This window comes from Cheilinus undulatus, linkage group 23 (genome assembly GCF_018320785.1).
Source record: "Cheilinus undulatus linkage group 23, ASM1832078v1, whole genome shotgun sequence".
Taxonomy (NCBI): domain Eukaryota; kingdom Metazoa; phylum Chordata; class Actinopteri; order Labriformes; family Labridae; genus Cheilinus; species Cheilinus undulatus.
The window spans coordinates 28695521-28713333 of record NC_054887.1 but is presented as its reverse complement, the minus strand read 5'-3'; the positions used below and the strand labels follow the sequence as shown (position 1 = coordinate 28713333).

The window sequence follows — 17813 nt, the reverse complement described above, 5'->3', positions numbered from 1 at the left end:
AAGTAAAGTTGCAACACGCTACATGCTACAACATGCTACATAGATAACATTACTAGCCAATGTAGCCACATTAGCTATAGCTTTAGCAACATAAGCTTGAGAAAATGTAGCTAATGCCAGTGAAGCTACAACATGCTACATAAGTAACATAGCTAAGGAGATATTGCTAAAACAAGCTTTAGCCCACTTAACAAAAGCTAACAGTGCCAATGCAGCAACAAATTAGCTACAAAGCTATTTTACGTAATTAAAATAAAGGTTTATGAGTAAAAGGTGTACAGTCTTCAACTTTGTTACCTACATAGCCAATGTTCTAACTTGTTGGCTTTAGCCTTAGTTGGGTTAGTTATGTAGCTACATTAAGTAACTTGCTTATATAGCTAACATACCTTTGTGAGCTTTAAATTTTGTTAAGCTAGCAATGTAGCTAAGTTATAAATGTTGCTTATAAAAATTGGTTAGCTTTAACCTTAGCCACATTAGCTTCTAAGCTACATTACTTGGTAGCTTATGGAGATAACATAGCTTTGTAAGCTTTAAAATAATTATATTAACTATATAGCTACATGAGCTACATAGCTTTCACTGCTTCATTAGCATTAGCCTTAGCTATGTTAGCTACTTAGCTATGTTACCTAGTAGATTACCTAGCTAACATGCCCTTGTTAACTTTAGCTATATAAGCTACTTAGCTACATAACTTAGTAACTTACATAGCTAACATTACTTTTTTTAGGTTTAAAATAAACTAGATTAGCTAAATATGCTATGTAGCTTCATTAGCTATGTAGCTAATGTTGCTTGTTAGCTGTAGCCTTAGCTATGTTAGCCTTTTAACTACATTACTTCACAGCCTATGCCACTAACATAGTCCTGTTAGCTTAAGCCTTATCTGTTAGCTACTTAGCTACGTTACTTCGTAGATTACCCAGCTAACATAGCTTTGTTAGCTTTAGAATTAACTAGGTTAACTAAGTAGCTCCATTAGCTACATAGCTAATTTAGATGTTCACTTTTGCTTTAGCTTTAGCTATGTTAGCTACTTAGCTATGTGAGAGAGTAGATTACCAAGCTAAAGTAGCTTTGCTAACTTTATATTATCTAGGTAAGCTTCTAGCTATGTTAGCCACAAAGCTAACATAGCTTCTTGAGCTATAACCTTGGAGGAGGTAGATGGTTTTCATCGTGGACAAGCATTTTCCAGTAAGTAGACTCTCCAGTAGGCTGTATTTAATGTTTTGTAATTAATTTTCGGACCTACCCCCAAATTTAAGCAAAAATCGACTAAATTGGAAACAGTTTTTGACTTTTATCTTTTGGTATCTTTACTAAAGCTAACCAGATTCAATCTCATTTTATTTTGAGGTTCTAGCGTGTATTTCTGTCCTGACAAAGGCAGCGTGTCACAGTAGTGGTCTGAGAGCTGCAGTCTGCAGCCAGACTGTCTTAGGCTTGTCACAGTATCTCTTTCTTTACTTGTCATGGCGTTTGTTTTAAAGCCATATTTGTGCCATTTTGTGCTCATACTGATATAAAATGATCAAGTCCACTCTTACCATTTCAACTGAGATTAAAGGAAAGTACTACAGTCAGTAGAGCTGATGAAGGTGATGTAAAACTGAAACACACTCACTGTTGCTTCTCACGTTTAAAGTCGTAAACGTACACACACACCCCTATCAACACTCCTACTGCCTTCAAATTAGTTCCCTCATAGACCCTCCCCCACCCCCAGATAAAAAGAAACAACTCCTCACACCAAAACCCACACCTGTTCACGTGCTCAAACCCACGTCAATAAAGTCTCTCAGTAACACTCACCTACGAGGAACCAGCGTCTCTACAGAGTGAAGTCACAGAGCCTGAGGGGAAAGAGTTAACACCTCTACCCTGTCTCTCTGCCTCTGTCGTTTTTGGTTTTCTAAATATGACACATTCCTCAAAGTTTGACCTTTCACCTCTGCTAACCCGTCTACGCCCAGAGCCCTAACCTCTCACCTAACGGGACTTCTCACCTTCCACACTAATCCACCCGACCTCCCAAAAGATCTAGACCTCAAGATGATGCCTCCTCAGTCAAGTTTAGCAGTCACTTTCATATTAAACAGAGATATCAATCAAACATAAGAAAAGCTGCTGTTTTCTAAGCTCTGAGCGTAATTTACCCACCAAACGCTTACTTTTCCCACATTCGCGACTAGAGAATGTCTTCATTCTTGTCAGAAGGGAAGGGTGAAATGCAGCTCTGAGCTTTAAGAGATCCTCATCTTTGGCTCAGGTCCACAAGAAGAGTCACTCTTTGCTCTCATTTGGTTCTATTTTGACCTCATTAAATCAGCCATATGTTGTAATATTTTAACATATGATACATATTTGTCCTGGTGCTTTTTTAAACGACTAAAAATCTCATGCAGTCGTTTTCCGAAATATCCCATCTACCCAAAACACTATGCAAGATACACACCTAAGACATCATAACTTGCCTTTTAACGCTCCACTTTGTGTGTTATGTCTAAGAAAAATGGCTGCCTCTTAAGTATGGGCGGTTGTTTGCAGTTTTCCAGGATGTAAGGTTACTCACTCCACCCCTGAGAGGAAGGTGGCGAAGGTTAAACTCACTTCACTCCAGTAAACCCACATTTAAGGCTGCATAAAAAGGTTTCTATCCTCAAAGTTTACTCTAAAGCAGGTTTTAGCAGATTAAATGGGGGTCATTTGGGGGAAATTGCCCTTTCATGAAGGAACAATATTTTTCTGCTGGGTCGTGAATTGAATTAGTTGAGATCTAACAGGATAAAGAGGAAGCAGCAGCTGGCCTGAGCTCTCACAGTGGAAAAGAACTGTTCTGCAGAGGCAGCACAATAACAGAACTGTGAGGGATAAAGAGCCACCAGCAAACACAAAAACATGCACACCAACACGCGCTTTCATTCAATGAGATGAGATTTATTGGCGTGATAAGATTTTCCTAGCCTGCCAACACAATCCGTCTCACTCTGGAGCAGTTTCTCCCTCCGTCAAAGGATTTAAAAGATGTTTTTAAGAACATTTCAACCCTTGAACAGAAATGTGAAACATCATAGCATGCATGAACGAATCACTGGGGGATTTAAAACCATTAAACCGAGCGCTTTCTTCTAAGATTTGTTGACGTGCATCAAGTCATTGGCATTTTTCTTTCTCTATTTTTCTGACAGTAACAATCAGTGATTCTCTGCTCTGTGAAAGCTGAATGAATGATGAATGTGTGTCATTTACAGTGGACTCTTATCCTGCCTGGTCCATATCTAAGGCTGAGATTGTGCACTTGGATAAGGACGGGTCCGATAAGAGCTAACAAAAATCCATGGTGCAAAGCGAGCATGCACACTGAGGAGTCTGTTGTAGCGTCCCACCCTGATACTCATCTGTTTACCTCGGAAACTCCCTCAAACACAGCACAAAATGACTTAGAACTGTCTTTCTAAGACTCCTGACTCCTGCACATTTTCTCCACTTTAAACCTGGACTTATATTTTTGCAGACTTGTTTTCCACCCTTCCCTTCCAACATCCTCTCCTATGTTTTTTGGCTTCGTATTCACACTGAGCTGGCATTTTCCAGTCTGGACATTTGAGATTGAGACTGTTTTTACAGCTACCATGGTTGGTCTAGTCAAGAGGAACTCGGCTCCATTTACTTGTTTTTAGGTCGAGTTGGTGGGAAAAAAATTTAATCTATGAGAGCAGAATCGAAGGCAAAGGATGTGACTTTAAGTACTGGAAGTATAAAACACTGGACCAACCCTGAGCGGCGTACGCCATTTGGTCACTGAAGGGGGCTCTTGAAGCCAATCCAAGGCAGTCATATTGAAAACTTTCTTTCAAACTTTATATCAATCTAAAAATGGTCATAGAGGTGGATTTAAGATGGGTCCTTAAGCCTCCTGACTAAAGTTCAGCTTATTTGTAAGTTACTGACCAGAACACGGTGCCAGGGACCCCAGTGTACCTGCAGGTGTTCAACACAGTCATGGACAATCAAGAATAGACCATGAAGGTCAGCAAAATCATGGTCAATTGTAAACTTAAACTGTGATATCCATATTTTAACCTGAATCAAACCGATTCTTATCTAAGAAACAGATTTTTAAAATCATTTTGTGCCATGGTAAAAAGCCTTCTTAAAAATGTGCATTACTTTTCTTAATAACAGAATTAAAATGGGTTATAAGTGGCAAAAAATGGTGGAAATTGGATTTTGAAAGTAGCAGTAATGTGTTAGAAGTGGCAGGAAAACAGATAAAAGTGGCAAAAATGAGCAAAAAATGGAAAAATGGGTTATAGTGGCATAAACAGGCATAAAAATTGGTAAAAGGGGATAAAAAAGTGGCTGAAATGGGTGGAAAATTTGGTGAAATGGGAAGAAAAATTTAAATATTGGTTAACTGAGGCAGAAAAATAGGCAGAAGTTGGTTAAACTGTCAAAAATGGGCGTAAAAGTAGTAAAAAAGTGGTAAAAAATAAAAAAAATGGCAATGACGGATCAAAAGAGGCATCAGTAGTGGCAAGTGGGAAGAATTGTCCCGACCCCCTTGCGGGTGGGAAAATGTTCTCTCAAACTGACTCTAAACAGACAAAGAGGTGGAATTTAAATGGGCATTGAGCCTCCTGACAAACAGCAATAAACCCCCCAAAACAAACAAAGTTATAGAAACATTAAATCCCTGTACAGTGTGTGCACATAAAGACAACTCTGACCAGACTTGTTTTTTGAACTAGGTTATAAATATGTATATCTCTAAAAGGCAAGAAATATATTGACATGTGTCATCCACACAGATGATACTGAATCAATTTAGCCCCAAATGCTGTGGTGGCGATTTTGAAATACACATCCTTGATGATGTGGTTAACGAAACACCCAAAAGGTGGAAGTAGAGGGTAAAATGCATGATAGAGTGCATGCTTCAGATCAAAACAAACTGCTGGTAACATGGATGAAAAAGTCTGCCTGCTGCCGGCAAGTCGGAAAGCAAAAGAACTGAATTTTTTGGGGTTTGAGATGGACATGAGTCATGCAGTATGCACGCTGCGCAAAAACAAGGTAAAACACAGCAGCAACACCAGCTTTCATCATCATCCATGGTAAGACACCAGGATAATTAACAGTTAGCATCAACAGCTAAGCTAGCTTAGGTTTAGATTAGGCCACTGAGTGCTGTCACATCCAGCACTGAATGACATTGTAAAGTCAACATTTTCCTAAACTTCTAAACCTGACATAGAAATCTTCATGCAGCTGCTTCTTAAGTTTGAGTAGTGAATAATGGTTTTCAGCTGATGAAAGTGGTCTGGGGGTTTAGTTACTCTTTAAAGTTGTGCAGGATATGGTAACATGAAACATGCACTAATTTTTTTCTGCTTGTATTGATCTATATTTTTATGTACTACTTATTTTTGACAATAATTTATGTAAAGTTAGGAGGAAAAAGCAAGAAATTACAAATACATGTTTCACGTGATTCTGAAAGACTCCTCAGAGGTGATGAGAGGCTCAGCTGGCCTATCTAAGATATAAAACACCTTCTATCTGCCCTGCTGGCCTGCTGAAACACGTTAGGAGCATAAAATGAATGAAATCAATGGGGCCCGTCTGCTGTCAGGTCTCTAATCCGTCTGCTGGTGTCCTGTTTCTACTACAGGCAGCTGATGACGGGGGAGCTTTGTCCATCAGACCTGCATGTGACCGAGGAGTTAATCCTCCACAATCCACAAAGATTACACTGATATTCTGCTTTAGATTATTCATCTTTCTGCTCCTGTGTCGGCTGTCTTTGACTCTCTTTGACTCTCAGTGTGTTTGCACGCTGTAGGGGATGGATTACATTATGAAAAAGAGATTTAATGGTACAAATTTTCTTCAAAAGCTGAAGCAGACTGTTAACTGTACATTCAGTCAGTGAATGAGTGTTTTTATGCTTCTATAGTGGTGATATCTGGGGCCAGAAGCTTTATTTTCTCTGGGCCATTCTTGTGAACACAATAACTGGAGAATGCTTTCAGGAGTTTCCTGCAAACTTTACACAAATGTCTGCTCTGATTTAAGCTGACCTGATGTTTATTAAAGATGAAAGGTCACGGTCACTGGGCTGAATGTTCATGCCTTCCTTATGAGTGTGATATCTTAATGCTTTTAGGGTTTTCCTCAACTTTGCACAAATGTCCACTCTGATTCGTAATAAAGTGACTGCATTTTGGAGGTCATGGGTCAAAGCTCAAGGTTTAAAGGCCTAACATTCATCCCATGCTTGTGAACTCCATATCTGAAGACAGCTACAAGGGTTCTCTCTCAGTCAGGTAAGCCTCCGCCCTGTTCACATCTCTTTAACACAATAGACATCTGATTAGAGGACTGCACAGACGGGAAGATTCAGAGTAATCATGAAGAGGAAGAGAGAGGTTTGATAAGAGGATGGTGATGATGTTTGTTTACAGGAAGAGCAGAATAAAACCAGATTTATGATAGTGAGGAAGGAGACGGTTGAGACTCAGATACAGGGATATTAGAGATGCAATAGCAGCAATGTGGAGGAAGCTGTAAGTTTACAGCTCCCTCTTCATCAGGATACACCAGGTTGCTAAATCTGGTTCTTTTGGGTTTAAACAGCAACTCTTAGGACCAAAGTCAACCCCAATTCCAAAAAAACATTAGCTCATGCAAATTTGATGACAGTAACACATGTCAAAAAAGTAGGGACGAGCCCATGTTTATCATTGAGTAGCATCTCCTCTACACAAGAGGGGAGGAATATTGTCTCATTCTTGTCTGATTCTAGCTGCTCAACAGTCCTGGGCAAATGTTTTCTCTTGGTAAAAGATCTGGACTGCAGTCAGGCCAGTTCAGCACCCTGACTTGTCTATAGTGAAGCCATGCTGTTGTGATGGATGTTGTATGTCATTTAGCATTGTCTTGCTGAAATAGCCAAGGCTTTCTTTGAAAGAGACGTCTGAACGGGAGCAAATGTTGCTCTAAAACCTGTCTCTACTTTTTGTCATTGCTAGGGCCTTTCCAGCTGTGTGAGCTGCCCATGCCACAGGCCCTAATACAACCCCATACCATCAGAGATGCAGGCTTTAGAGCTGAGTCAGGATAACAAGCTGGATGGTCCTTCTCCTCTTGAGTCCACAGGACAAAGCGCCCATGGTTTCCAAAAGAAATTTCACATTTTGATTCATCTGACCACAAAACAGTTTTCCATTTTGCCTCAGTCCATTTTACATGAGCTTTGGCCCAGAGAACACAGTAACATTTCTGGATCCTGTGCATAGATGGCTTCTTCTTTGCATGATCCAGCTTTAAACTGTCATTTGTGGATGGTATGGCCAACTGTGTTGACAGACAAAGATTTCTGGAAGTGTTCCTGAGCCCATGCAGTGATTTCCAGTACAGAACGATGACTGTTTTTAATGCAGTGGCCCCTGAAGGCCAGAAGATCACAAACATCTTTTGATGATATTATGGGCTGTAGATGGTGGGATATTCAAAGTCCTCGCAATTTAAAATGCTGCTTTTATACCCAGTCATGATGCTGACCTACTGTCAACCTAATTAGCTTCAAAATGCTCCAGCTGTTTTGCTTAAGTACCACTTACTTTTCCAGCCTTTGGTTGCCCTGTACCAACTTTTTTGAGATATGTTGCTGCCATCAAATTCAAAATGAGCTATTATTTTTCATGAAATGCTAAAATATTATACATAATAATAATATTATGCAATATATACATTTTACACTGTGTCCCAACTTTTTTGGAATTGCTATGATAAATCAATTTCCAGATATGTGATACCCCTGGTCATATTTTTAATGATTGGTCCAACCAAACTGACCATGTAGACCAACAACTGGTTTGCGCCCCAACTTTTTTAGAGCTAGGGATTCACCTACAGTAAACACAGCAAAGCACCAAGTATCCCTGCTACTCAGTATCTTAAACTTCTTCAAAACGAACCTTTCAACTGATCAATACTCCTCCTAATGACAGGTAACATCTCAGAGCTCAGTCCTTCATTTAAAAAAGGGTCAAAAGTGAAACTAGTAACTACGACTGAAGATGACAGACCTGCTGAAGTTAAAATTAGGACAAAGTGACGAGAAAAGAGAAACATCAGAGGGACAGAGAGAGAAGGCTGAGAGAAATGTTCCCACACTGAAATATGTTTCCCCAACTTTCACAACAGTTTTCCTTCCTGCTGACTCTCTGTGCGTCTCTTAGTGTGTATTCAGTGTTGTGTTAACCCACCACCTTCTCTCGCCAGGAGCTGTTAATGAGCGACAATAAAACCTCAGAGGAAAAACACATCAACATTCCTCCTCCTCTTTAAATCTCTGACTTTATCACTCCTGTGTTTAAGTAAATCCTAAAATCTTTGGCCTTATTTGCCAGTTGAAACTAAAGTTATGTGTCACCGTAAATGAGGACGTTTATGACTTTCTCTCAGAGATAAATCCGCTCTTTAATTTGACATCAGGTCGTGTTAATGAGTCTCCATTAGAGCCAAAAAGAAAACACATGAACATTCCTCTCTGTCCGCCTTCTTTGTTTTCTCTCCGCCTGTGTTTGTCTTTCCCAGTGGAGAGGAAGTCGACCCTCTGACCGGTTATTGGCTCTTTCTGTCTGTCAATCATTTACCACCGCTCCTTTCAGAGGAACCAATCACAGAGGAGGATGACCTCATACAGCACATATGCTAAGGTGGAGTATGTAAAAGCAGGTTCAGAACTGTAAAACATGTATTTATGTATTTATATACACTTAAAAATACCGTAAAAAAGATCAAAAGATAATATAAGATAATAAAAACATATGACATATGAAGCAGTGTGAAACTCTTTATTAACCAGCAGAGTGCTGTCTGTGATTGCCTTTTCTTCAGAACAACATTTTTGAATAACCCTGTGTGCTTCATATTTCCTTGATTGTAGGAAAATCTCTTACACTTTATTTAAATGAGCTGAGGAGATACTTTATCCAAACCCCAACCCCAAACCCCCATACCTGATCCTAACCCTAACCCTCATAAAATTGTGGCAATTCTCTGGTAACTAGGAAGTATTTACCCTAACCCTAACCCCCAGAAAAACATCTAAACCTAATCCTAACCATTAGACTTGTAACATTAAGGCAATTCCCTGGAAATTAGATGGTATTTGCCCCCTTTTTTTATCAATTTTTACCAATTAATTTCTTAGAAATAAGTTGATAATTCCCTATATAACTTGCTTGATAACTCCCAATTTTAAAAAAATCCCACTAAATTAAAGGGGACCCTTCCCCAAAAATTCCACGTAATTCCTATGTAACTTTAAAAATTGCCATGTGTGAAGTTACACTAAAAGCACAATGCAAGGCTGTTTTTTAAAATTACATAGAAATAACATGACATTTATGAGCAAAGGCTCACTTTAATTTAGTGTGCCAAAATAAAAAACATCTGGGAATTGTCAAGTAACTTAAACAGAAAATTATTATCTTATTTCTAAGAAATTACTCGGTCAAATACCACCTAATTTCTAGAAAATTGCCACATTATGAGGGTAAGGGTTAGGATTAGGGAAAATGGTTGGGGTTAGGGTAAAATACCACCTAATTACCAGAGAATTGCCACAATATTGTGAGGAAATATTTCAGGGGGCCCCGGTAAGCCCTGGCTACTACTGGCTCCGCCCCTGGAATGCCACTGGTACTTTTATTCACTGCCACAATCCATCAAGGCATTGTTATTATTTTGGTTGCCATTTGTTTACAGTATATACAGTGTTGTCTTAATTTAGTCACAAAGAACCCCCAAATTCTTGTCGTCAAAATATTTGTTTACAGAATTAGCATGGTAGCACTGCCTTGCACTGAAACTAGGTGGTGTAAAACAGTGAAGCACAAACTTCATGCTCTAATTTGGGCCATATGTCACTTTGTTTTTAGAATATGCCCCAGTTTGGACAGTGTGGACACCCCTGCCCTAGGGGGTCGTGACCCCCACTTTAAAAGCACTGTACTGATGCTATCATGGCTGAAGGTAAAATCTATATCAAAAGTCAGTTTCCAGTCTTGAAAACTAAAGGCAGAAGGGTAGCTGAGTACAAATCCTCTCTTCAGGTGAAAAGTTCATTTCTTACAGTAACACAAGAATGTAAACAGACTTCTGCAGAAACATATGAGAGCATATGACCGTCTCATGGCTGCATGTTATGATCGCTGACATTCAGTTTTCAGACAGCTCCAGCAGCACAAACCACAGACAGACAGAAACACAAAGAACTGAACGACCACAAAGTCAGACTTTTTCATGGTTCAGCAGTTTTTAACTGAGGAGACGGTCATGCAACTCTAAACTTCTGCTCAGATATAAAACACAAAGTAGTAAAAGCTCCAACACTGCTGCAGTAGTGTGTAGTACAACTGCAATCACACATTATTACCAAATGCTGCAGCACTCTGTCAGAGTTTAAACTCTAGTTCCCACACGTCCTGCACATCTATAACCACACACACACTAAGACCCCACTAACCACACCAAAAATGTATTTCTATGAAACAGCTGGCACCAGCTGCGAAGCCACAGAGCTGCACTCAGCACCAGTCAGCAGTATCAGTGTTGGTGTACGATCAGCAAAGGTCTGAAACATGCTGAGCTGATCCTCCTCATGTTGGATAAAAAACAATCAGTTTATAAACCATGGAGCCAAAGCTCTGAGCCACGACTGGCTAAGGACATGTAAACACTGTGTGGTTACTCAGAACTATGGTTGTAGTGTTTCAACAGGCTGGTAAACAGCCAGAGAAATATCCTCAGAACAAGAAAAAGCAGCTGAAGATAAGAAAAGGAAAGCTGTGCCTCTGGATCTGAGCCTCGCAACTCTAATAATACAAATATAAACTAAAGTGTGACTGTGATTAAAATATTATGAATTTCAAGGGGAGTAAGAGTTTACAGCAGCCCCATATCACACTCTGAGTGACTGAAACTCATGAGACAGAGTTATGTAATACTCCTGTCCAGTCCAGTGTGGTCTAACATAACCCAGACATGGTCACACCCAGCTGTTTTCTAGGAACCACTCATATTTTAACTGAGTTTCAGACTAATATTTAGCAGCCATATGCTAAAAACACGACACATGGTATGAAATTAAAATGCTCTTAGAGAGTTAACCCTTAGGGGTCCACGATCATGCCAGCGTGAATTCATCATCTGCTATTTATCTCACATGGTAGCATGAAAACAAAGACACATTTTATATTGCAATCATTTAGTGTGGAAAGTCAGATTTTTAGGCTTTCTTTCTGTTTTTGTTTGATGTCAACAGGCTGAGTAAAACAGGAAATATGATCATTTGAATTTGGTATAAAAAATAATTTTACTCATAGGGGACAGTGGATCATACTGTACAGCAGAGGTTCTCAACCTTTTCAGCCTGCGACCCTCAAAATAAAGGTGCCAGAGACCAGGACCCCCACTGTACCTGAAGGTGGTTTATCAGCCATGTTGGAGGTCCTATATCTAATACAACAAATTAAACCTGAAAAAATTTAGTTTTCATTTCTTGAAGTTGAGGTAGTGCAGTAAAAAATGATACCAAACATGAGCATGGTGTACATTTTCTGAGTGGTTTATACTGTCAAAAGAAAAGTATTGACAAAATTGGCAAAATAGCCGTGGACCTCTAAGGGTTAAAGTGAATTAATCAATAAGCAGCAAAAATAAATAAATAAATAAATAAATAACTCAGAGTCTAAAAGTTTGAACTGCATTCCTTCTGTTCAAACTTCAGGACAGACTGAGCCTTCACAATCAGAACGTTTGACTACACCGCCCTCTTGTGGTGGTTCATTGTACTACAATCAACTCTCAGAGAATCCTCTAAAACAGCGTTATAATAACTATTTAAATCCCAGAATAATCTAGCCCTAAACCACGTTTAACTATTCAGTGATGTCTGCCTTCCTGGTTATTATAATCAGATAACTCAATAACAATAAGACTGTCTTAAAGAACGTTATTTACTTTCTTTCAATACATTTTTAAAAATTTTTATTTCCAACCCTCTTATTTTGTTAAACCAACTTCTGATTGTAATAAAATCAAACTTAGAAGCAATGATAGAGACAAACAAATGTTGTAGGACAAAACTTTTCCTATAAAAGAAAAGTTTTTGGAATAAAAACTTATTTATTACTGTTATTTTTATTTCCACAGTGTAACATATTAGACTGCAAAACCAAAGCTGGAGGCCTTTTCTCAGTGCTTTAAACTTGTTTTTTTCTAAAGGATTTAAACAATGCACTCTATGTTATTTCACTGGATTATAGGACAACCAAGAATTCCAAAATCTGTGTAAACTGTTGCTCCCCTTATCCATGATGCAGCTTTAACTTGCATTTATGGATGATATGGCTAAATGTGCAGACAGAAAATGATGTCTAGAAATGTTTCTAAGCTGTTAGACTTTGTCTGGATGGGTGCATGTTTCGCTAAAACCTCTCTCTACTTTCCAGCATTGATAGTTCCCTTCCAGATGTGTAAGCTGCCCACGCCACTGGCACTAACCTAACCCCATACCATCAGAGATGCACGCTTTAGGTGTCTGTGGTTTCCAACTAGAATTTTCACATTTTGATTCATCTGACCACAGAACAGTTTTCCATTTTCAGTCCATTTTAAATTAGCTTTAGTCCAGAGAAGGTGGCAGCGTTCCAGGATGTTTGCATATGGCTTCTTCTTTACATGTTACAGCTTTAACTTGTATTTGTGGAGGGCACGGTGAACTGTGTTGACAGACAATGATTTCTGTTAGTGTTTCTGAGTCCATGCAGTGACTTCTAGGACAGAATCATGCCTGTTTTTAATGCAGTGCTGCCCGAAGGCTCAAAGATCACAAGCAACCAATATTGGCTTTTGGCCTTGTCTCCTGCTCTCAGAGATTTCTCCAGATTCTCTGAATCTTTTGATGATATTATGGACTGTAGATGTTGGATCCTCAAAGTCTTTGCAATTTTACATTGCAGAAAATTTTCCTGAAATTGTTCCACAATTTTTACACAAAGTTTTTTGCAGATCGGTGAACCTCTGCCCATCTTCACTTCTGAGAGACTCTGTCTCTCTAAAATGCTCCTTTTATACCCAGTCATGTTACTCACCTGCCGCCAATTAAACTAATTCGATGGAAAATGTTCCTCCAGCTGTGTTTCATCAGTACACTTATGTTCTCAGCCTTTGATTGCTCCGTCCCAACTTTTTGAGATGTGTCGCTGCCATCAAATTCAAAATGAGCTAATATTTTTAATAAAATGGCAAAATGTCTCAGGTTAAACATTTGGTAGGTTTATGTCCTCTTGTGAATAAGATATGGGTTTATGAGGTTTGAAAACCATTGTTTTTGATACATTTTACACAGCGCTCCAACTTTTTTGGAATTTAGGATGAACTAAAGAGTCCCAAAGCTTTTAAAAGCTGCACATCAGGCTCATAAGAGAGGATTTAGTCCACTACAAATTGCAAGTAAACATCCACGTTATCTTAAACACACTGTTTAAAATACAGTGGTAAAGTTTGTTGCATACATGCTTTTAGACAGCGTGTCGACTGCTGGTAAACTTTAGTGACTGAAAATGATAAACTAGCAATATTGGGCTTCTAGGACTTTTATTTTTCTCGCTGTGGTATAATTTTCTTTTCTAGTTCGACATAGATACCTAAAATTCCTTCATCATGACAATCCTCTCTCAGTTAAATAAATACTCTCTAGAGCTGTGACCTGCTTCTTCAAACACCAGAGGGAATAAAGACGATGACACACAGAGTTTGGCGTACTCACATGAGGCGGTGTGTTGTTGTTGATCTGGTCCTGACTGACAGGCGACGCTGCAGGATGACAATCTAATGACACCCGGTCCCGACACGCAGCGTGACACGTGTACTTACAACCTGCAGAGAAACAGTGATTGTAAAATCATTCATGTCGTACGTGTAGGCGTGTTCGTACGAGCAAGTTTAACGTCTATGGAAATAATCCTCTGATAACTACAGCTGAGGTCAAACTCCCCCCATGGAAACATGCAAATTCAGACCTGAACAATAATGAAGGGAAGAGTTTCAAAACAAGGTCAGACAGGATTTCAGCTACATTTAAATATTAAAAAGGAACAGAGGTGAAAAAACATGAACTACATTTTAAATCATTATCAGGCAGCACAAATAAAGACACACGAAGGAGGGAAAAAGAGATCAGTAGAGTAAATACAGGAGCATCTTTAAAAGTGAGAAGAGCTTGGAAAATTTCCTTTTTTTCTTCAACAGTTAAACTTCATTAGATTCTAGATTTATCACATATAAAGTGAAAGAGTTACAGATATGTTTTTTTTTTTTTTTTGTTTTGTTTTTGTATCTTGATGATTTTAGCGACTGCTCATGAAAAACATAACCCCATATCTCAAAAGGTTAGAAATTCACTCCCTTGGATGTTTTACCCTCATTTTGATTTTATAAATCAATCATGTTTAAGAGAATTTGGCTTTTCTGACCAAAAAAACCCTCTCAAATGTCAAAGTAAAAACAGATTTCTACAAAGTAATATCAATGAAACAAAAATGTGTAATGTAAAATAAGTGACTGCATAAATATCTGACCTCTTTAAAGTGACCGACTTAATTCAACAGAGATGCAGCCGATCGGTGCTAATAGTTTCATAATTAGTAAAACAGGGATCTCCTGAGTGCAGTGAATTTGTCTCATTTGATTGTCGTATTAAGACGCCTGTGTCTGAAATAGGGCTGGGCAATTAATTGCAAATTAGATTAAATAGCAATTTTCAAACTGCGGACTGAGCAATACTTCTTTAACCTGAAATGTGTCAAAATACAGATTTCAATGCAATTTTGTTTTGCAGCAGCAGAGATTTTATTTTCTTTTATGATGCAAACATTCAAGTGTCTTTTTTAGAATTTTTGCTGAAGTCCTACTTTTCTTGTTTATGAATATTTTTATCGGCAGATATCAAAGTTTCTGCCGATATTTTGCCATGAATATCAGCATATATCGACTGTAAAATTTGGCCATATGAAGTAATAAATTAGTGAACTTTTAAGCTGGACCAAATTGAATTTTTAGTTAAATAAAACATATTTAAATATCAGCTAAAATAAATCTGTAAATATTGGCATATCAGCAAAAATCTAATATCGTGCATCCCTAATAAAAATCCCCTTCAAGATGGTAATTGATATCAAATTTACAATTAGAACAATAATTGCAAGGAACCTAGTAAGATTACCCCATAAGATGAGGAACCTGAAAATAATTGCATATTAAATCACAATTGCAATAATGGGGGAAAAAAATCTTAATTTCATTATTTTTGCAAATCGTTCAGCCCAGTCACTTGATAATCAGTATTCATGGCTACCATTGCACCATGAAGACAAAAGAACACTCCCAACAACTCAGACAAAATGTTATTTAAAAGTATCAGTCAGGGGATGGATATAAAAACATTTCCAAGGCACTGAACATCCAGTTAAAGTCAGTTAAATCCATCATGAAGAAATGGAGGGAATATGGCGCATGTGTAAATCTGCCTAGAGAGTCCACCAAGACACCGCTGACTACTCTGAAGCAGTTCCAAGCTTCAGCAGCTTAAATGGGAGAGACTCTGCATACGACTGTTGGCCACATTCTTCACCAGCCAAAGCTTGATGGGAGAGTGGCAAAGAGAAAGCCACTGTTGAAAAAAATGACGCTTTTTGGCCACCAGACAAGACGCTTAACACAGCATATCACTACAAACACACCATCCCTGCTGTGAAGCATGATGGTGACAGCATCATGCTGTGGGGATGCTTCTCAGCAGCCCTGAAAGGCTTGAAGACAGGGAAATACAGGAAAATCCTGGAGGACAAATTTATTCAGTCTGCAAGAGAACCACGGCTATCAACTGGCTAGTTTTTTATTCTCACAGAAGCCGGGACGGATGTCGCAAATTAGCATTCGCTATAAACATGATGATACTATCCTGGGATGGCTGCTCTCAGTTGTCTATGTATTCTTTATCTGTCCCAAATAAACAGACTATAAATAAATATTTTCATCCATATTAGGCATTGTAATGATTTATTAGAGAGGAAAAGTATGCAACAAACAAACCCATTAAAGATAATTGTCTTAAAATATATTAACTAGCAAAAAAAAGGCCTGAACACAAATGCTTAATAATTTACTCAGAACTTGGTGCTTTTTAAAATGCAACAGTACCAAAAATACACTCCAGTAAAAGTGAAATTACTGATTTTAAAATACACACACATATATGTAATATTATTAGTTACTTTCCAGCCCTGAGTATCACAGGATAATTTTGTCCCTGCTGTCTTCCCTTAGTCCTGTCCTGATAACAAACACACAAAGCGAAGCATCTAGACTGGCCAGGATCCAGAATCACCATTAAGCATCAACATAACTCACACTGGAGAGACTTCCAGTCTACAAACACGACCAACACACAACACACACCGACTTTAAGTCACACAAGACTCTAGCAACACCTCCTGAGTTTGTCTCAGTTCCCATGATCCTCCTACCTGGTGACCTCTTTTTCACCTGCTGCCCGACTTTATCCGACAGTTTGCACATGGCTGCTCCCATCTCCCATCTTCATCTCCACAGACACACACACGTCACACACACACAGAGGAGGAAATCCCAAATCCAGTCTCTTTCTTTCTCTCTCTCTCTGCGGTGTTCCCTGGCGTCTCTCGCCCCAGGTTGTGTCTCTATCAGACTTCAGATGCTGATTTGTGCGGCCACCTCTCTCTCTGTGCTTCTGTGTTGTTGTGCTGAGTGGGTGATTTAACAGTCAAATGGAGGCCGCAGAGTGACGGACGCACAGACAGGAGGGGGGTGGAGGTGGTGGTGGATGCAGGACTGCTGACTCAATCACTCTCTCTTTTCTCCTCTCCTCTCTGTTTCTCTTTGCTCTCTTACGTAGATTGTTATGACTAGTTTCCTCTCTCTCTTGCCATCTGCCTGTGGACACCGTCATCCGCCGACAAACCTCTGCACAATGAAGTTGATCCACAGAGGAAGAGAGGGAGAGCCTTCTACATCCCTCCATCAGTTTATCTAACAATCCAAACATCCATCCATCCATCACATCATGCAAACAGCATGAGTCATTAGTGGTAATGTCACACATTTAACTACATATTCAAACTAGGGTTGGGCAGTCCTTCCAATAATAGATGTATTAAAACAACTAAGATTTGATGCAACATTCATGTCAGTTTTATATCATAGAGTTTCCATTATTTTTACTGGTTCTGGGGCACTTTTACCAGACAAAACCCTGAGAGAACAGGTCTACACGTCTTTTTTACACAAAGTCTTAGAGCATGCAAGCGTTGCATTCACGTTGCTGTCTACACTGAATCTGTTAAAGCAGTGGTTCTCAACCTTTTTAGCCCACAACCCCCAAAATAAAGGTGCCAGAGACCCAAAATAAAGGTGCCAGAGACCGGGGCCCTGTGCCTGAAGGTGGTTGAAAAGCCATGCACAATCAAGAATGTCCAGACAAGGCTGCCCATAAGGGGGGATAAATGGGCAAGCTTGGGGCCCAGCTGAACTGGGGGACCATGGAGGTCAGGAAAATCATGGTCAGTTGCAAAGTTAAGCCGTGATACCTATATTTTATATTTAACCTGAATAATTGCCACTAATAAAAAAGGTTTTTTATTATTATTTTGTGCCAGAGGAAATAGCCTTCCTAAAAAATATAAATCCCT

The 17813-nt window shown here is 39.1% G+C and overlaps 1 protein-coding gene across 1 annotated transcript in view; it reads right to left on the bottom strand.

Moving 5' to 3' along the window:
• rassf3 (Ras association domain family member 3) overlaps positions 1–17813 on the bottom strand; it is a 104576-nt gene that overhangs the window by 69355 nt on the left and 17408 nt on the right. The window contains exon 2 of the mRNA XM_041780656.1: positions 13856–13965. Coding sequence (XP_041636590.1) covers positions 13856–13965 — 110 coding nt within the window. The remainder of the gene's footprint in view (positions 1–13855; positions 13966–17813) is intronic.